This window comes from Panthera uncia, assembly GCF_023721935.1.
Source record: "Panthera uncia isolate 11264 chromosome C1 unlocalized genomic scaffold, Puncia_PCG_1.0 HiC_scaffold_4, whole genome shotgun sequence".
NCBI lineage: Eukaryota > Metazoa > Chordata > Mammalia > Carnivora > Felidae > Panthera > Panthera uncia.
In genome coordinates, this window is record NW_026057585.1 from 69,411,184 (window position 1) to 69,433,101 (window position 21,918).

The 21,918-nt window shown below is 39.6% G+C and overlaps 1 protein-coding gene across 2 annotated transcripts in view; it reads left to right on the forward strand.

Moving 5' to 3' along the window:
• Positions 1-21,918, forward strand: part of TESK2 (testis associated actin remodelling kinase 2) — a 130,396-nt gene that overhangs the window by 78,632 nt on the left and 29,846 nt on the right. For both annotated transcript variants that reach the window (XM_049618635.1, XM_049618636.1), the window contains one exon: positions 11,454-11,502. In XM_049618635.1, coding sequence (XP_049474592.1) covers positions 11,454-11,502 — 49 coding nt within the window. The remainder of the gene's footprint in view (positions 1-11,453; positions 11,503-21,918) is intronic.

Genomic DNA, 21,918 nt, shown 5'->3' on the forward strand with positions numbered 1-21,918 from the left:
GGTCATAGGGTAGGTCTATTTTTAATTTTTTGAGGAACCTCCACACTTTTCCAGAGTGGCTGCACCAATTTGCATTCCCACCAACAGTGCAAGAGGGTTCCTGTTTCTCCACATCCTCTCCAGCATCTATAGTCTCCTGATTTGTTCATTTTGGCGTGAGGTGATATCTGAGTGTGGTTTTGATTTGTATTTCCCTGATGAGGAGCGACGTTGAGCATCTTTTCATGTGCCTGTTGGCCATCCGGATGTCTTCTTTAGAGAAGTGTCTACTCATGAAAAACATCCTAGATTTCTGAGAGAAAAACAAATATTCTCCATCTTGAGAGAGAGAGAGAGAGTGAGTGAGCCTAAGCAGGGGAGAGGGGCAGAGTGAGAAAGAGAGAGAATCTCAAGCAGGCTCCAAGCTCAGCAAGGAGCCCAATGTGAGGCTTGCTTGATCCCTGGGACCATGACCTGAGCTGAAATTGAGAGTCAGATGCTCAACTGATTGAGCCACCCAGGCATCATTAGTTATTATTTATGAATACAAAATGAAGTTATTATTAAACCACTGGCCTTTTTTCTTTCATTCCCATTGTCACAGAGCAAAACAGATCAGATTCCAGTACTTCTCCAACTTTTGTCAAGTCACTTAAGTGCTCTGAACCTTATTTTCCTAGATGATAAAATGAGGATAATTTAATCTCAGATAATACATATAAAATACCTAGGACAGTTTCTAGGTATTTTGGCAATATACACCTAATTCTAGATAAGTTAGCAATAAGTACTAATTTTCCAGACAGCTTTGATATAATGGCTACAGGACTCTTACTGGGTCCTGTTGTGTAGTATTGAGTTGGTCCAAAATAGTTGTGTGTTGGTGTTTTGTGTGTGTGTGTGTTTTTCCAGAATGAAGACAGCTAGATGTGTTTCAGACTACTGTCACACCTCTCCCTCACTCTTCTGTTTAGGTAATAAGCTTTTGAGAAGGGACAGTATTTAAACTTTAATGTTTAACTCTGAGAGCAGAACTATGAACTCAAAAAATATTTGACTGATTGGATGAAAATGCTACCAAGGAACTAATAATGTTATTTTCCTTGTGCTTGTTTAGGAGTCAAAGCCCAAAGTCTATTTTAGGTCTGTGAACATAGTGACCCATAATTTTTTTTTTATTTTTATTTTTTAAATTTATATCCAAGTTATTTAGCATATAGTGCAACAATGATTTCAGGAGTGGATTCCTTAATGCCCCTTACCCATTTAGCCCATCCCTCCTCCAGTAACCCTCTGTTTGTTCTCCATATTTAAGAGTCTCTTATGTTTTGTCCCCCTCCCTGTTTTTATATATTTTTTGCTTCCCTTCCCTTATGTTCATCTGTTCTGTGTCTTAAAGTCCTCATATGAGTGAAGTCATATGATATTTGTCTCTCTCTGACTAATTTTGCTTACCATAATACCCTCTAGTTCCATCCACATAGTTGCAAATAGCAAGATTTCATTCTTTTTGATTGCCAAGTGATACTCCATTGTGTGTGTGTGTGTGTGTGTGTGTGTGTGTGTGTGTGTACCACATCTTCTTTATCCACTCATCCATCGATGGACAGTTGGACTCTTTCCATACTTTGCTATTGTTGATAGTGCTGCTATAAACATGAGGGTGCACATGCCCCTTTGAAACAGCACACCTGTTTCTACCTAGTAGTGCAATTACTGGGTCATAGGATAGTTCTATTTTTAATTTTTTGAGGAACCTCCATACTGTTTTCCAGAGTGGCTGCACCAGTTTGCATTCCCACCAGCAGTGCAAAAGAGATTCTCTTTCTCCACATCCTCACCAACATCTGTTGTTGCCTGAGTTGTTAATGTTAGCCATTCTGACTGGTGTGAGGTGGTATCTCATTATGGTTCTGATTTGTATTTCCCTGATGATGAGTGATGTTGAGCATTTTTTCATGTGTCGGTTGGCCATCTGGATGTCTTCTTTGGAGAAGTGTCTATTCATGTCTTTTGCCCATTTCTTCACTGGATTATTTGTTTTTTGGGTGTTGAGTTTGATAAGTTCTTTATAGATTTTGGATACTAACCCTTTATCTGATATGTCGTTTGCAAATATCTTCTTCCATTCTGTCAGTTGCCTTTTAGTTTTGCTGATTGTTTCCTTCACTGTGCAGAAGCTTTTTATTTTGATGAGGTCCCAATAGTTCATTTTTGCTTTTGTTTCTCCACCCATGATTTTTTTATTATGTAATACTAGTTTTCTTTTCTTTTCCTTTCTTTTCTTTTCCTTTCTTTTCTTTTCTTTTCTTTCTTTTTCTTTCTTTCTTTCTTTCTTTCTTTCTTTCTTTCTTTCTTTTTCTTGTTGTATCATTAGTTTTCTATGGCTGCTATAACAAATTACCTGGTGACTTGAAATAACACAAATTCATTATCTTCTATAGATCAGAAGTCTGATGTGGGTCTTACTAGGATAAAATCAAGGTATTGAGAGTGTTGTGTTTATTTCTGGAGGCTCTAGGGAAGAATCTGTTTCCTTACTTTTTCAGTTTCTGTTTGGCTTGTAGCTCCTTCCCTCTTCAAAGCCAATAGTGACAGGCTGATTTTTTTTTTTCATATTGTATCCTTCTAATACTAACTTTTTGGCCTCCCTCTTCCACCTTTGGGGACCATTATGATAACACTGCAAGTATGATAACACTTGGTAGTCTAGGATAATCTCCCTATTTTAAAGTCAGCTGATTAGCAACCTTAATTCCATCTGCAACTTTAATCAATTTCCCTTGCTATATAGCATAACATATTCACAGGTTTTGAGGGTTAGAACATGGACCTTTCTAGACATCTTCTGCCTATCATAATATCCCATTAAGAAAACATTTTTGAGCACATCCCCAGGTGCTATTATTAACCCATGTTAAATATTACTAAACTTATTTTTTCTTCTTTATATAAAAATAATATAGGTAATGGGGTGCCTGGGCAATTCAGTCAGTTAAGCCTCCGAGTTCAGCTCAGGTCATGATCTCACGGTTCATGGATTTGAGCCCCATGTCGGGCTCTGTGCTGACAGCTCAGAGCCTGAAGCCTGCTTCAGACTGTGTCTGCCAATCTTTCTGCCCCTCCCCTGCTCGCTCTCTGTCTCTCTCAAAATTATACATTAAAAAATTAAAAATAAATAATAATATAGGTTAAAAATTCCAATTTTCTTCCCAGACTTCAATGGGTAATCTTACTCATACCTCATTTTGGAGACTGCTAGATAATACTAGGACTGAAGAAAGTTCCTGCTTTGGAATTAAGAAATTTAACTTTTAGGGGTGCCTGGGTGGCTCAGTCAATTAAGCACCCGACTTTGGCACAGGTCATGATCTTGCAGTTTGTGGGTTTGAGCCCCATGTTGGGCTCTGTGCTGACAGCTCAGAACCTGGGGCCTGCTTCAGATTCTGTATATTCCTCTCTCAGCCTCTCCCCCACTCATGCTCTGTCTGTCACTCTCTCAAAAATAAATAAAATGTAAAAAAAAAAAATTTAACTTTTAACTGAATTCGGTAAATATTTACTAAATGCTAACTATGAAGAAGGCAGTGTTTTAAGTATATATAGACACAAAACCACTTAGTATATTTATTCCAGGTGGGCTAATTACTGTAGTAAACCACGTAAAATCTTATTGATTTAAAGGCATGTTTCTTATTCATGTCCTAGTTCAGCGTGTGTTGGATTGAGTTAGAGAGCTTTTTTCTTTTTTTTTTAAACCTAGGACAGGGCCTCAGATTCCTTCACTGGATCTTCTGCATCTGCTGACAGATGAAGGAGAAAAGTATAGAGGAGAGGGTTGAGGTTTTTATGGGACAGGCCTAGAAATGACATAATAATTTCTGCCCCTGTACTACTCTCCAGAACTCAATATTATGGTCTTAACTAACTGTTATAGACATTGGGAAACTTCAGGAAGAAAAGGGAGGTAATTTAGTGAGTAAATAGCCATTCTTTTCCACACTTAAGATTCCTGCCCTCAAGAACCATCTAATTTAGTGGAAGAAGCAGACATAGATAAAACTTGATGTAGAAGGCAGGCCTGATATGTGTTTATATAATAGAGTTTTAAATAGAGTAATATAAATGTATAGAGAAGAGAAAGATTACTTCAGATTAGAAAGAGTAGGGAAATATGTGAAATTATGTCTCTGAGACAGGAATTATTATAACCATTCTCAATCATATGACTTGATATGTGACAGTTCCTGGCATCCTAAATGGTATATAAATGTTGGGTGCTATTGTTATTATTGTTATTATTCGGAGACATTCTTGCACTAAGTTTGTAAGGATTGGTAGAGCTTTGAAAAGTGGATTCCAGGGGCACTTGGGTGGCTGAGTCAGCTGAGCGTCCAACTCTTGATTTGGGCTCAGGTCATGATTCCAGGGCTGTGGAATCAAGCCCCATGTCAGATTCTGCACTGAGCATGGAGCCTGGTTGGGATTCATATTCTCTCTCTCTCTCTCTCTCCCTCTCTCTCTCTCTCTCTCTCTCTCTCTCTCTTCCTCCCTCCCTCCCCTTCTGCCACTCTCCCCGCCCCTAAAAGAAATAGTAAAAAAGTGGATTCCAGATGGCCTTATTGTAGCAACAGTATGGAAGTGGGAGAATTTAGGACATATTTAGGAGGAACAGGTTATATAACTAAAACATAGAGAATTCAGGTGGGAGTAATAGGAGATAAGGTAAAAGAGGTGTGGGTCAGATCATTCAGATTCTTGAATAACATGCTAAGTAAGGAATTTGGACTTTGATCAGGAGTTGTGAACTGCCACAAAAATCTTTTTGAGTAGCTTCTTAATGAAAGGCATTGTGTCTTGTTTATTTTTAAATCCTTTTTATAACTATATGGAGAGGTGATATAACATTGTGATTAAAAGCACAGAACCCACTGTTTAGGTTTGACGCCTGGCTCAGCCACTTATTATTTGTATGACTTTGGGCAGGTTACTTTATTTCTCTAAGCCTGAATTCCTTTATCAATATAATTGGGAGAATAAAAGTATTACTTCATTGGATTATTATGAGGATTAAATGAATATAATATAAAAACAATGCCTACACAGTAAGTGCTCTTTAAAAGTCAGTTGTTGGGGTGCCTGGGTGGCTCAGTTAGTTAAGCATCTAACTCTTGATTTCGGCTCAGGTTGTGATCTCATGATTGTGGGATCAAGCCCCACATCAGGCTTTGTGCTGGGTGTGGAGCCTGCTTAGGATTCTTTCTCTCTTTCTCGCTCTTCCTCTCCCTCTCCCTCTGCCTTTCCCCTGCTCTCTCTCTCAGAAAAAAAGAGTCAACTGTTATAATAATCATATAATAATAATAATTACCAGTGCCTGGCAAATAACAAGCATTCAGTGATTTTTAAGTGGTCAGAGTTGTGTGTTAAATTTACCCAGCAAGTGTTTATATACTGTCATATGACAGGCAAGAGAATTCATTTCATTTTATAAAACATAGTTAAAGGTAGGAAGCAATGATGCTATAGGAGAGTGGTGTAGATGGAATGTCTTCATAGTTCAGAAGCATGCTAGTTCAGAAGTACTTCTACTTAGAGGGAGCCAGATTTGTTTTGTGGGAAAGGAAGTATTTGAACTGGGCTTTGAGGGTGCGTAGAACGTAACTGTGTAGAAATGAGGGGAGGGGCATTCTGGGAAGTGGGAACAGCCCTAGAAAAGCAAAGGTGTATAAAAGCATGGTAATGACACTTTATGGAAAATAGTAAATCATGCTACAGGAAAGGCTGAGGCAAATTAAGTCTCTGATCAAAGTCTAGTTTACCAGTAGTATCAGAGTTGGAAGTTTCCTGTTATGGTCTTACTAACTTTAGAGTGGGTGATCAACTGTCGTTTGTCAAGTCAAGACTGAGCCTTGCTACTCAGTGTGTGGTCCATGGACCTAGCAGTGTCAATATTACTTGGGAGCTTATTAGAAATTCAGACTCCCAACCTCCCTCTGCCCCAACCTGTAGAATCAGAGCCTGGAATTTATATAAGTCCTAGGTGATTTGTGTCCACACTAAAATTTAGGAAGTGCTGGTCTAAAAACCAAAAGCAACTCTTTTTGTTTTCTTTTTAAATGTTTTTATTTATTTAAAAAACTTTATGTTTATTTATATTTGAGAGAGAGAGACAGAGACTGTGTGAGCGGGGGAGGGGCAGAGAGAGAGGGAGACAGAATCTGAAGCAGGCTCCAGGCTCCGAGCTGTCAGCACAGAGCTGATGAGGGGCTGGAACTCCCGAGCCACAAGATCACGACCTTAGCTGAAGTCGGACACTTAACCGACTGAGCCACCAAGACGCCCCTTTATTTATTTATTTTAATATTTATTTATTACTTTTGAGAGAACTTGTGCTTGGAGGAAGGGCAGAGAGAGAGAGAGAGAGAGAAGCAGAGAGAGGGGACAGAGGGTCCAAATCAGGCTCCGCACTGTCAGCACAGAGCCTGATGTGGGACTTGAACTCACAATCTGTGAGATCATGACCTGAGCTGAAGTCACTTAACCAACTGAGACACCCAGGTGCCCCATTAAATGTTTTTATTTTTGAAAGAGATAGCCAGTGCTCGTGTGCCAGGGTGGGGGAGGGACAGAGAAAGAGGGAGAGGATTGGAGGTGGGCTCTGCACTGACAGCAGAGAGCTCCATGCAGGGCTTGAACTCATGAACCGAGCGATTATGACCTGAGCCAAAGTCAGATGCTCAGCTGACTGAGCCACCCAGGCATCCCTCTTCTTACTTAACACAAGTGTGTGTGCATTATATGAAACTAAAAATAATAAATTTCAGTAATGTCTTAGTCTCAAGCACATGCATTAACAAAGTGCTCCTCCCTTCCTGAGCTAAGTAATTCTAGCCGGCTTGATTTTGGGTGGTGGTAGTAGGGAGTAAGAATCATTCAGAGTGTAATAATTTTTAGGTCCAGTCTCATACCAAAAAAGATTTGAGGTTTTGTCCACAACTTAGATTTTAATATAATTAGTAATAAAAATTTCAGTGAAAACTTACTGTTAATATTAAATGCTTTTCTAGGCATATATCACTTCCCTGTTAAGGATGAGAAATACTTCCCTTAAAGTTTTCTTTAATGTTTATTTTTCAGAGAGAGAGAGAGAGAGAGAGAGAGAGAGAGAGAGAGAATACACACGCACACGAGTGGGGGAGGGGCAGAGAGAGAGGGAGACACAAAATCTGAAACAGGCTCCAGGCTCTAAGCCGTCAGCACAGAGCCCGACTCAAGGCTCAAACTTACGAACTGGAGATCATGACCTGAGCTGAAGTTGAACACTTAACGAACTGAGCCACCCAGGTGCCCTGAGAAATATTTCCCTTTTAAAGTATATTCTTTTTATAGCAACTGTAATCATGTACTCTGCTCAAGCTCTTCTTCTAATATAAAGCTAATGCCTATCTTAGCTTGAGAGCTCTGTGAAACTGTTTTGGATGTGGTGGGTGATGGAAAGAAAATGAGGTTGAGGAGGTCAGGCAGAAAAGTTTCACATAGAAGTAGAGTTGTGTGACACCACTGTGATGTGGTGATGTGAGTTGGGGGTGGGGAGGAAGGCAGGCAGAAGAAAACTGTCACATGAAACCAGTGCCTGCCCGAATGTGCTGGCTGTGACATCTCTGCGGATGATGTGGTCATAGTGAATGGTGGGTTTGGGGGGAAGGGAAGCAAGGGTGTATCATACCCAAACCAGGTCTTTTCAGCTTTTAGGAGGCTCATGACTTTATTTTTTAATTTCTTTTTGTTTCAAATTTTTATTTAAATTCTAGTTAACATATAGTATAATACTGCTTTCAGGAATACAATTTAGTGATTTATCACTTACATACAACACCCAATGCTCATGACAAGTGCCCTTCTTAATATCCATCACCCATTTAGCCCCTCCCCCACCCACCTCCCCTCCATCAACCCTTAGTTTGTTCTCTATGGTTAAGAGTCTCTTCTGGTGGGGCACCTGGGTGGCTCAGTCAGTTAAGCATCTGACTTTGGCTCAGGTCATGATCTCACGGTTTGTGAGTTGGAGTCCCGTGTCGGCCTCTGTGCTGACAGCTTAGAGCCTAGAGCCTGCTTCAGATTCTGTGTCTCCCTCCCTCTCTTCTCCTCCCCTGCTTGTGCTCTGTCTGTCTGTCTCTCTCTCACAAAAATAAGTAAACTTAAAAAAATTAAAAAAAAAAAAAAGAGTCTCTTATGGTTTGGGCCACCTGGGTGGCTCAGTTGGTTAAGTGTGACTTCTGCTTAGGTCATGATCTCACAGCTCATGAGTTTGGACCCCGCATCAAGATCTCTGCTGACGGTGTAGAGCCTGCTTCAGTTCCTGTCTCCCTTTCTCTCTGCCCCTTGCAGCTTGTGCTTTCTGTCTTAAAAATAAATAAAAACATAAAAAAAAAAAAGAGTGTCTTTGGGTTTGCTTCTGTCTCCTTTTTTTCTCCCTTTCCCTACGTTCATCTGTTTTGTTTCTTAAATTCCATGTATGAATGAAATCATATGGTATTTGTCTTTCTCTGACTTATTTCACTTAGCATAATATACTCTAGCTCCATCCATTTTGCTATAAATGGCAAGATTTCATTTTTTGATGGTTGAGTAATATTCCATTATATATATATATCCATCTTCTTTATCCAATTTCAGTTGATGGACAGTTGGGTTCTTTCCATAATTTGACTGTTCTTGATAATGCTGCTATAAGCATCAGGATACATGTGCCCCTTCGAATCAGTATCTTTGTATTTTTTGGGTAAATACCTAATAGTGCAATTGCTGGGTCGTAGGGTAGTTCTATTTTTAACTTTTTGAGGAATCTCCATCCTGTTTTCCAGAGTAGCTGCACCAGTTTGCATTCCCACCAACAATGTAAGAGGGTTCCCCTTTCTCAACATCCTTGCCAACATCTGTTTTCCTGTGTTGTTAATTTTAGTCATTCTGACAGATGTGAGGTGGTAGCTCATCATGGTTTTGATTTATATTTCCCTGATGATGAGTGATGTTGAGCATCTTTTCATGTGTCTGTTGGCCATCTGGATGTCTTCTTTAGAAAAATGTCTGTTCATATCTTCTGCCTGTTTCTTTTTGTCTAAGTTTTTTTTAATTTTGAAAGAGAGACAGAGAGAGAGTGGGGGAGGGGCAGAGAGAGAGAGGGAGAGAGAGAATCCTAAGCAGGCTCCACACTGTCAGTGCAGAGCCTGATGTGGGGCTCAAACTCACAAACCATGAGATCATGATCTGAGCTGAAACCAAGAGTCGGACGTTCAACCAGCTGAGCCACCTAGGTGCCCCTCTTCTGCCCATTTCTTAACTGGATTATTTATTTTTTGGGTTTGAATTTGGTGAGTTCTTTATAGATTTTGGATGCTAACCCTTTATCAGCTATGTCATTTGCAAATATCCTCTCCCATTCCGTAGGTTGCCTTTTATTTTTTTTTTTTAATTATTTATTTATTTATTTATTTTTGGGACAGAGAGAGACAGAGCATGAACGGGGGAGGGGCAGAGAGAGAGGGAGACACAGAATCAGAAACAGGCTCCAGGCTCCGAGCCATCAGCCCAGAGCCTGACGCGGGGCTCGAACTCACGGACCGCGAGATCGTGACCTGGCTGAAGTCGGACGCTTAACCGACTGCGCCACCCAGGCGCCCCGTAGGTTGCCTTTTAGTTTTGTTGATTGTTTGATTCACAGTGCAGCAGCTTTTTATCTTGATCAAGTCCCAGTAGTTCATCTTTTGCTTCCCTGGCTTCTGGAGATATGTCTAATATGTAACTATTGTTTTGCTAGTAGAATCCTACTGCCTAACTTCTATATAAATATTTGACTAAATAAAATAAATACTCCTTTGTTCTCCAGCCTTGTACCTGACTCTAAATGTTCTTTCTGGGGTTCCTGGATAGCTCAGTAGGTTAAGCGTCTGACTCTTGATCTCACCTCAGGTCTTGATCTCAGGGTTGTGAGTTCAAGCTCTGTGTTGGGCTCCATGCTGGGCATGGAGCCTACAAAAAAAAAAAAAGGTTGTTTCTTATAAAATGAATTTACATTGTGAAGCTAATTTGGTGATCATTGCTTTTTCATTCAAGAAGTGTTTGTTTAGCATCTTATTTGCAAAGCATTGTGTATCAGGCACTATATGTAGAAACAAATGAGAAGAGATCTGTATTCTTGAAAATCTTTCTTATATTCCATTCTGGAGAAGAAGTCACAAATGTTAAAAGAAGAACAGTTAATATATTCTAGTTCTTAGTATGTTCTAGGAGCCCAAGTTATGTCATTTCATCTTCACAATAACCATATGAGTTAAGTAATAGTAATACTCCCATTTTGTATATGAAGAAACTAAAATACGGGGATGTCATCATGAAGTGGCAGAGCCAGGATTCAAATATAAGCAGTCTGACTCCAGACCCTGGACCACCTCAGTTAGGCTAATGAACAATCTTTCAGAGCAGAGTGAAAAGTGCATAGCAGTACTGTTGAGATGAGGAGGGAGAGAGAGGATTAATGATAAGTGAAGATATCCCCTAGATCAATATAGAGAAGATGAAATTTTAGCTGATCCTGGAAGGATTATTTTCAGTAAAATGAAATAAAGTAAAGAGAAGAGCCTGAACTTAAGTTTGTAGGTCATAAAAATCATTTATGCTGTTCAACAAATCTTTTGTGCCAGATACTATACTAGGTACTAGAAATGCAAAAGTATGTAAAACTCTGAATTCTTCATAGTAAGGATGGTTAGTTACTAAAGAGTGATATTGGCTGGGGCGCCTGGGTGGCTCTGTCGGTTAAGCGTCCGACTGCATCTCAGGTCATGATCTCACACTCCGTGAATTCAAGCCCCCCGTTGGGCTCTGTGCTGACAGCTCAGAGCCTGGAGCCTGCTTCAGATTGTCTCCCTCTCTCTCTGCCCCTCCCCTGCTCTCGCTCTGTCTCTGTCTCTCTCAAAAATAAAGATTAAAAAAAAAAAAGTGATATTGGCAGAGGGCAAATTATAATGAGTTTAGGAATGAACGAAGGTTAAAGAAATGTAGATAGTGAATGTAACCTATTAAAGTTTGGTAACAAATGAGGGATGCCTGAGTGGCTCAGTCAGTTACAGGTCAGATTCTTGATTTTGGCTCAGGTCATTATTCTCACGGTTTATGGGATTGAGCCCTGTGTCAGGGCTCCTGTGTCAGAATCCTGTTTGGGATTCTCACTCTCCCTCTCTCTCTCTGCCCCTCCTCTGCTTGCTCTCTCCTTCTCTCTCAAAAATAAATAAAGTTAAAGGAAAAAAAAAATTACCAGCCTGATATCAAAGTTGAGAGGCTGCAGCATTATACAAGATCCCAGGAGACTTCACAGGTAATTGGATTATTTCCAATACATGAGTAGCTAAACTAGTTTCTTTATATGGCAGTTATATTCTTTTCCTTTGCTAAAAAAATTTTTTTTTGTTTCATAGGTTCATGGGTGTGTGTGTACATCAAGGACAATTGCATGCACTTACAGAGGTAAGACTTAAGCATATTGAAGTGACTTCTTTGCCTTAGTTTTAGCATTTGTGGTTCCATACTAATTGTTACTTGCATAATGTTAGCAAAATGTGTATGCATTTATATTTATACAAAAATGGCAGTGTTAACAATGCTTTCTTCTCTTGCCTGGGGAAAATAGCCGTATCTATTAATACTCTTGGATTCTCTCATAATATTTGTGAATAATCTGAGAATATGAGTGCTCAAATGTTATACTGATTCTTGCTTCCCGGATGACCCCTTCCAAAGCTAAGGGAGACATCACTTGGCTGCAGATTATTTCATGGCAACAAATTCCCGGACTATCCAGAGACATTTGGTGTCCTGATATAAAATTCCACAATCACTGTTCTAGTGTCCTGATTGGTCTTATTACTCCTTGGAATCAGTTTACATCTTCAGTCTTATTTCATTTTCAGTCTCTTCTAGGCAGTAAAGCCATTACTTAACCTCTGAGGACCAGAGAATCCTGTCTAGAACAAAGGCTTCCTAAACTTAGGTACTGAGCTATCAACTCAGAATTTACTTGGATCCTTCTCAGAAACACAGCTTCCTGGAATCTTCTAGGCTTAGTAGGTCTTCATAGGGCCCATATGTGTTCTTAAAGCTCCCCAAGATTATTCAAATGAGCATCTAGATTTAAGAGTCTATATTCTAGAATGTATTCACATTCCTCCTTAGGAAGTAAGTACCAAAATACAAAGTGAAGAAACTTAGGAAGGAAAATTGTTTAACAGAATTTGCAAGTACTGGTTTCCTGCTGGCTTGGTGCCCTATATTTGTCCCTAATATCTGATAAAGGAAGGTCCCATGTACCTCACTCTGTGTCTCTTTTCTCAGTTACTGAGGGCACCAGAATGTGGAATGTGTATAGTTCTGTCCTGCCTCTTATATGGAAGGCCAAAGAAGGCAGAATAATGAGGTGGTTAAGAGCATGGACTCTGGGGGCACCTGGGTGGCTCAGTCGGTTAAGCGGCCGACTTCGGCTCAGGTCATGATCTCACGATCTGTGAGTTCGAGCCCCGCGTCAGGCTCTGTGCTGACAGCTCAGAGCCTGGAGCCTGTTTCAGATTCTGTGTCTCCCTCTCTCTCTGCCCCTCCCCTGTTCACACTCTGTCTCTCTCTGTCTCAAAAATAAATAAACGTTATGGGGCGCCTGGGTGGCGCAGTCGGTTAAGCGTCCGACTTCAGCCAGGTCACGATCTCGCGGTCCGTGAGTTCGAGCCCCGCGTCAGGCTCTGGGCTGATGGCTCGGAGCCTGGAGCCTGTTTCCAATTCTGTGTCTCCCTCTCTCTCTGCCCCTCCCCCGTTCATGCTCTGTCTCTCTCTGTCCCAAAAAATAAATAAAAAACGTTGAAAAAAAAAAATTAAAAAAAAAAAAATAAATAAATAAATAAATAAACGTTAAAATAAATTAAAAAAAAAAAAAGAGCATGGACTCTGAAGTCTTGATTGCCTAGGTTTGAATTTCTCTGTGTCTCAGTGGTGTTGTCTGTAAAATGGGAATAAAAAAAAATAATGGTATCTGTTCCAGGGAGTCTAGATAGAAAAGAGGACCAATAGCTGAATCCTAAAGTATTTAATTATAAAAGTCTGAGGAGAAGACATTTTGAGAGGGAGTGGTTAGTGAGGTAGGAAGAGAAACCACGAGAGTGTATTGGCCTGGAATGGAAAGGAAGGAGTTTCAAGAAGGAGGGAGTCAGTAATTATAGCAGATCCTACTGATAAGAGGATGACCTCACAGGGATTTTGTGAGGATGAAATATAAAATGCTTATTTAGCACAGTGGCTGGCATATAGTAATTGCTTAGTACATTTTAACTGTTACAGCTTTTATTATTAGCAATGACTGGGCCCTCCCAAACCCCTTAAACTGTCAATATTTTTCATTTGATACTTAGTTCAATTCTGTGGTTAATGTTATTAAAAATTTTAGAAACTTTTTATTGGGTACGCCTGGATGGCTGAGTGGGTTAAGTGTCTGACTTCAGCTCAGGTCATGATCTCATGGCTTGTGGATTCAAGCCCCACATCATGCTCCACGCTGACAGCATACAGCTTGCTTGGGATTCTCTTTCTCCCTCATTGTCTGCCCCTCTCCGACTTGTGCTTTCTCTCTCTCTCAAAAATAAATAAACTTAAAAAAAAAACTTTTTATTGAAGTGTGACATAACAGAAATGTTATAACATATGAAATGTGTACAGCTCACTAAATTTTTACAAATGAACCCGCCCATAACCAGCATTTCAGATCAAAAACATTTTCTGTGTGTTTCTTTTCTCAGAAGTGAGTCTATAAATTCTTCAAACACAAAACTCTCTCCTTCTCTCAAGCTTTCTGCCAGAGCTCTGACACTAATAATTGTTAAAGTATTTGTTGTACTCCATGTTTGTATCATTGTTCTCTGAAATGTCAGTTTACTGGAAGGGCTTGTATGTTGGTTTTTTCTGACAAAGAACATGCTTTAAAATCTGTGATCATGGAGCGCCTGGGTGGCTTAGTCAGTTAAGCATCCAACTTGGGCTCAGGTCATGATCTGGCAGTTTGCGAGTTTGAGCCCCACATCGGGCTCTGCGCTGACAGCTCAGAGCCTGGAGCCTGCTTTGGATTCTGTGTCTCCTTCTCTCTCTGCCCCTGCCTCACTCTCTCTCTCTCTCTCTCTCTCTCTCAAACTAAATAAAAATTAAAAGAAAAATCTGTGATCATGTTGTAAATTCAGAAGTGGAGTGTAGTCAAAATGGCAGAAATGAATGCTCTTAATGCAGCATTCTTTTGGCCATGTTGCACTTAAGTAATATTCTCTGTGTTTGTTAGCTTGTTATAGCCATATACAACATACAGTGCCTGCTTTGTGAAAGAGTGTATATTTCCAGTATCATTAATCAGATATTGGCATAACTTATAATTTTTATTATGATGTTAATAGGCTGATGGTCATTTAGGCCAAATATCCAAATGTCACTGGTTATTTTCAGAAGGGGATCCCCAAGGGCCGTTATGGCATAGATATCTGAGGACTCACATGTTTGTCTTAGAATTGAATTTGGCAGCACGCTTTTGGTTTCACTAAGGATTATAAAAATAAATTACTACTAACATCTAGCACAGCATTGGGAACTTGGATGGAACTCTTGATTGGTGGAATGCCTGCTCTTTACAATAATGTGAACACCATTCTTTATTTCTCTTAAAATAATTTTTCAATAATTACAGTAGACAAACGTAACTCTTGTTAGTGCCTGTAAAGTGTTGATATTATTAGGAAGAGTACTTCTCGTATACAGTAGTGATCTGGACTTTTTTAGGCTTTAACCATTTCTGTGAGTGTTGTTTGTAATTGTAGACATTAACTGAACTTGGAACAATCAGACAGTTAGGTACTACTAACTACCACCGGTAGTTTTACCTGTAGTAAGTATAGACTTCTGAGTTTTTAAGCAAATGAGTTGTTTGTTATAGAGAAAACGGTTTGATAAAAGATCAGACAGAACCTTTTAAATTTCATGTATCAAATAGGAATGTTCCATAAGTATTTCTTTGACTCAGGAGACCTAACATTGTCTTTCATTTGGTCATGAGTATCAAGGAAGTGGAAATCTTCAGTTTTTAAAGACAGAAAATATATAACCCTTTGTATTATTAGTTAGCTATTGCTATATAATGTCCAACCATAAAACCTCAAAAGAATACAACAATAAACATTTATTTCTTGTACATCTGCAAGTTGAGCACTTCTGCTAGTCTCACTTGGGCTCATTCATGCATCTGTCAGGTCATCTGGTAGTCTGATCTAGGTTGGGCTTTGCTGGGACCCCTTTGCTCTAGCTGCTTCTCATCCTTCTTCTGGGACCAGCGGACTAGCCTGGACATGATGATACCAGAATAGCAAGAGTATGCCAGCCATTTGCATAAGTGCTTTTCATGATTCTGCCTATATTCAAGTTTGCTTGGCCAACATCCCCATTGGACAAAACAAGTCACATGCCTGAGTCCACATTGGGAGCATACTGCAAAGTTATATGTCAGAGGGCATAGATTCCATAAAGGGTGAAGAACTGGAACCACTGTTGCACTTTCCCATACCCAATAAATATCCCAATAAGCAGATCATAATTATTTGTCTTTTCTACTCTAACTGAGGGTAAAGACTTTCTCTAATTTAAAAAAAATGCTTTATATATTAGGTATAATTCACAATTCTGTAGTCATATTTTCTCCATTTTATAGATGAGAAAACTAGGCTTAGAGAAATTAAATGAATTCCCAAAGTAGGATTTGGGTCCAGATTCATTTGACTTCAAAGCCTATACCCATTCCATTTTAACACACTGTCCTTAATTCACTTATCTATTCCCCACAGTGCTAAGCACTTATGTATATTCCCCACATGTTCTTGTATGTGTAGCATGTATAGTATTTGTAGAATTTTATTCTATTTATATATTTTTTGTTATTTGGTAAAGATATTTCCTGGTTATTGGATATATTAGAATGTGTTTGGTTGGCAAGTAATGGAAAATAGTCACAAAGCCTTAAACAACAAAATGACTCATATAACTGGAATTCCAGCAGTTTTATTAGGTTAAGGGTTGGTTTAATTCAGCAGCTAAATGTTATTTAGAGTCCCCACGTCTTTCTGTCTCTTCACTCTGTCTTTATATTGTCAACTTCATCCTAAGGTTGGATGTCATTCTACTCAAAAAGTAGCTGCCACCAACTTACATGCTATATGTTTTCTCTTCCATATCCAAGATGGAGGTGTGGGAGATTGTCAAAGACAGACAAGAGAGAGATTCTTCCAGACAGAGTATGTGTCATCTCATAATGCCTTCTTCTTAAGCTTGTTAAGAAAGGCACAAAGAGAGAAATATCCTCATAATCAAACAGTTTAAGGGGCTTCTTTGTGCAGGACCTTTCAGTGCCTAGAAGATTGGAAATTTGGGAATGAGTGAAATATAAGATTGTCGGGTAGGGATCTCAAGTGACTGTACTCTCTGGTCAAAAGAGTCAGCAAAAGAAAAGAATTGCTTGGCAGATATTTTGGGGTCTCTCTTGCCTTTTCTAGGAGAAATTATGCTTTTTCTCCCCACTGTGCCAGTAAGAACCACTCAGCAATTACTTGGCCTAGTGAGGTGATTCATTCTCTTTACAGCAAAGTGACCTCAGTCAGGCAGATACTTGGTACTGAAAGAAACATTCCAGGGGTGCCTGGGTGGCTCAGTCGGTTAAGCTCCCAACTTTGGCTCAGGTCATGATCTCCCAGTTCATGAGTTTGAGCCCCGCATCGGGCTCTGTGCTGACAGCTTAGAGCCTGGAGCCTGCTTCAAATTCTATGTCTCCTTCTCTCTCTGCTCCTCCCCTGCTCATGCTCTGTCTCTCTCTCCTTCAAAAATAAATAAAAACATTTTTAAAAATTAAAAAAAAAAAGACTCCAGGGGCACCTAGGTGGCTCTGTTGGTTAAATGTCCAACTTTGCAAAAATAAATAAACGTTAAAAAAAAAATTTAAGGGGAGCCTGGGTGGCTCAGTCGGTTAGGCGCCTGACTTTGGCTTAGGTCATGATCTTGCGGTCTGTGAGTTTGAGCCCCGAGTCGGGCTCTGTGCTGACAGCTCAGAACCTGGAACTTGTTTCGGATTCTGTGTCTCCCTCTCTCTCTGACCCTCCCCCATTCATGCTCTATCTCTCTCTGTCTCAAAAATAAATAAATGTTAAAAAAAAAAAAAGTCTGACTTTGGCTCAGGTCATGATCTCACAATTTGTGAGTTCCAGCCCTGCCCCAGGTTCTCTGCTGTCAGTAGAGAGCCCGCTTGCTTCAGCTCCTCTGTTCCCCCACTCTCTGCCCTTCCTGCTTGTGCTCTCTGTCTCAAAAATAAAATAAACATTAGGAAAAAAAAGAAGAAACACTCTTAGCTCACGAGGGAATGGATCAGCCCTGCAGGCGGCTGAAAAGAACTTTTTATTCACATAGCCCTCATCCTCTTCTCACTCACCATTTCCACCCCCATTGTACACCTTCTTTCTTTTTAAAAGAATAGTTACTTTGAAAATTCCTTGTTTATGTGGGTTGATATGTGTTGTTTCTTGTCAGACTTATAAGAAGCCTTATATAATCAGAGAGCTTACAATGAAAGGAAACTCTGTCGGTTCAGTGACCAAACTCATGCATTATTTATAAAAATGAGCAGCCAGACCCCGATTCCAGTTTCTTGGTGTGCAGTGATATTGCTATTAGTTGTGTCTGCTTCTTTCTTTTTTGTTTCTGTGTAGCCCAGTACAGAGTATTATGTTGGCCTTATTTACCTTGAGCCAGATGCGATATTGTCTGGTGCCTGCCTTGGGTTAACTTTGGCAGCATAGCCATGCCTATCTTTCAAGCTTGGGGTGGCTTTGCGGGGGGGCCTTTACTACTACATGATAGTTAAGAGAACATTCCAGATGTGCCAACAATGATTGCCCCTGTGACCCATACTTCTAAAGGAATGATGAGTGTAGAAGAAATGACAGGATGTGAACTGCAAGGGAAGAAAGAGGTTCACTTTACACATAACATTTGGAGTGAATTTGCTGTAGGCTAGGTATTCTGCTAGGCTCGGGACTTATCAAGATAAAAAAATAAACCTATTTCCCTATTTATTGCTGTATAACAAACTACCCTAAAACTCAGTAATTTAAAACAACCATTTTATTTTGCTTATGATTTTGTAGGTCAGGAATTTGGAAGAGCTTTGCTAGGTCTCTGATGCTCATGTGTCAGCTAGAGGACCCACTTCCAGGATGGCTGCTTCATTCGTATGCCTGGTGCCACAGTGAATGAAGGTGTTTTGGCCCCTGTCTTTCACTACATGGTGTCTCATTCTCTGGGTCATCTCCATATAGCTTGAGCTTCCCACAGCTTGGCGATCTCAAGATAGACTTTTTATGTGGTGACTGGCGAGAGGAATAAGCCACCCAAGTGAAAACTGAAAGATTTCTTATGACATACCTTTGGAAGTTCCAGAATGTCACTTAAGCTGCATTCTCTTGGTCAGATCTGATTCATAGGGAGGGGAATTATCAGACTCTACATCTCACTGACCATTTTTATTCCACTGCAATGTCTTTCAGGGACTCAGTGTTTAGTGACTGGGGTAGTAAGAAATTTCTTACTATGTCCTTCCTTAAAAGCTTTTTTTTTTTTTTTAGGGTTTTTTTTTTTTTCAATATATGAAGTTTATTGTCAAATTGGTTTCCATACAACACCCAGTGCTCATCCCAAAAGGTGCCCTCCTCAATACCCATCACCCACCCTCTCCTCCCTCCCACCCCCCATTAACCCTCAGTTTGTTCTCAGTTTTTAAGAGTCTCTTATGCTTTGGCTCTCTTCCACTCTAACCTCTTTGCTTTTTTTTTTTAATGTTTATTTTTGAAAGAGAGAGAGAGCTCAAGCAGGGGAGGGGCAGAGAGAGAGAGAGAGAGAGGACCCCAAACAGGCTCCGCACTGTCAGCACAGGGCCCAACTCAGGGCTTGAATCCACAAACTGTGAGATCATGACCTGAGCCAAAGTCGGATGCTCAACCAACTGAGCCACGCAGGTACCCCAAAAGCTCTTTTTAAATATCCAGCCATTATTCCATGCTGTTAACTCTTAGATATCCATATATTTTGATAGTTGTTACTCGTTATACTTCATATTCTTTTTTTCTGTCATCTCCTGTTTTCCATTCAATTATGTTACTAGTATTTCAAATAGAACATAGCTCTGTTAGGTCATTCTTCAATCTTACCATTTTCTATTGTTAGAATACTTATTCCTCCAAAAGAAAACTACAGAATTAGTTTTTACATTTTCTCATCTCTTGAATTTAATCAGTTCCCAATCCTCTTATTTTCTTTGTGTTGTCTGATTCTCCTTTCTCTGCATTCTTGCCATGATGTCACTCCATGCCTTGATTCCTACAAAGACTTTGTGGCTGTTTTTCCTGTCTCTAGTCTTTCTTTGCTTCAGTTTGGGATATCAGTACTCAAATAATCCATTAGGCATACTTTAATAATGTGATGCTTCTGTTTTAAAACTTCTGTGTAGCATTCTAGACTATTTTATTTCAGAATACATAGCTCTCCCTTTAGTTAGGTGGGTCTTCTGCTGTCTTCTACACCTGCTGGCCTTAGATGTGCCTTCTAGGACCTGGGATGCCCTTATATCTCTTCTCCCTCCCACTTTCCAAGTTATGTCAAATCCCAGGCTCTCTAATGGACCTCAGTCTCCTAAATAGGGTCAATGATAATGCTTTGTGTGACTAGGCTCATAGTATATGTTTAGGATGTTTTTAGAGTAGGTTGTTTAGTGTAGACCCAACTCTGAGAAAGCTGAATTAGCCCCAGTGGAAAGAGCCCAAGGTCACAAATAGTATGAAATGCCACATCTCAAGTTCTTTCATAACCAGAAGTTTATTTCATTTATACTTATAAAAATAGCTAAAAGCATTTCTGTAAATATGTGTTGGCATCTTTACTTTTGAAAAAGGTAACTTTTATTAAAGTTTTTTGGTTTGGTCATTTAGTAATAAAAAATCTCTAAATAAATTGTGGCTCATGTTTTCTGCCCTTATTTTTGGTAACTCCCTATGACATTTGAAAAACAAGAATTTGAGGTTGGCAGTCTAACCCACAAATAATAGAAGAGTTCATTTAGTTTACTTTATTCTTAAGGCAGTTTTCCCCTGACTTGCTAGCTTGTTTCTGGCTCATTTACTCATTCTAAAAATGTTTATTGGGCTCCTACTATGTATCTAGCACTATTCCAGGTATTGGGAATGTAATAATGAACAAAAAATAATCTTTTCCCTCATGGAATTTATATTGTAATCAGCAGGGGGTGGGTAGAGGAGTTAGACTAAACAGGAAAACAAATTGGAATATATATGGTTTAAGTGCTGTGGGTGCGTTTGCAGTTTCACTATATGGACAGGGGAGGTCTCACAGAAGAAACAAAAATTAAGGAATTAAGGGAATTAGCTACATGAACATCTGGGGAAAGAGTGTTCTAGGAAGTGGGAACAACAAGGACAAAGACATGGAGGCAGAAATGTGCCTGGTATGGTTGAAGAACTCCAAGGAAGGTGATATGGCTGCAGAGGAGAAAGTGGAAAGTATAGTAGATGTGAGTCAGAGAGGAAATGTGGGATCAGATCACATGGTCTTATAGACCATTGTAAGAACTTTAGCTTTTACTCAGGAATTGTGAAGTCTTTGGGGTTTTTGAGTAGAGGTATGACATTATGTGACTTATCTTTTAAAAAGATCACTCTGGCTACTGTGAGGTGAATAGACTGAAAAGGAGGCAAGGGTGAAAGCAGGAAGACTAGTTAAGTGACTATTGCAATAGAGTCTGTACAAGAAATAAAGACTATGCAGAAAGGGTGAGAGATGATGGTAACTTGGACCAGAGTTGTAGTTGTAGCAGTAGCTGTGCTTCTGTTGATTCTGGATCTATTTTGAGAGTAAACGAGGCTTTCCTGATGCATTGGGTATGGGCTGTGAGAAGATAAAGGGACTCAAGGATAGCTCTGAGATTTTTGGTCAGAACAAAAACAAAGACTTTGGATAGAGTTTCTATTAATGGAGATGGGGAAGACTGTAGGATACAAGATGGAAGATGATTGAGAGGTCAGGTGTTTTTTTTTTTAAGTTTATTTTTATTTATTTTTGAGATATAGAGAAGAGTTAGCAGGGGAGAGGCAGAGAGAGAGGGACACAGAATCCCAAGCCAGCTCCGTACTGTTAGTGCAGAATCTGATGCGGGGCTTGAACCCACTAACCATGAGATTATGACCTGAGCTGAAGTCAAGAGCTGGATGCTTAACTGACTGAACCACCCAGGCACCCTAGATGTCAGTTTTGAATAGATTGAGTTTGAAATATTGGACATCCAAGTGGAGATAACTTTATAGAGCACAGGGATTCCAAGGAGTACTCTGAGTGATACCTTACTTGTTCAGTTCCTGTTTATCAGCTTTTTCACTAGAAAACATTCCACTGATTTGGAAGGAGGCATTTTTCAACTGTTGTATTACTTACTTCTTGGGTAATAATAATGAAAAAATTATTAATTAAGTTGTCTTTCTTTCTCCTCTCCTCTCCTCTCCTCTCCTCTCCTCTCCTCTCCTCTCCTCTCCTCTCCTCTCCTCTCCTCTTCTTTTCTTTTTTTTCTTTTCTCTACACCCAACATGGGCCTCAAACTCATGACCCCATGATCAAGAGTTGTGTGCTCCACTGACTGAGTCAGCCAAGCACCCCGTTTTTTTTTTTTTACCATATATATCTATTATATATAATAGATATCTATCTATGGGTAGATATCTATTATATATAATATCTATTATATATAATAGATATAGATATATAGATATA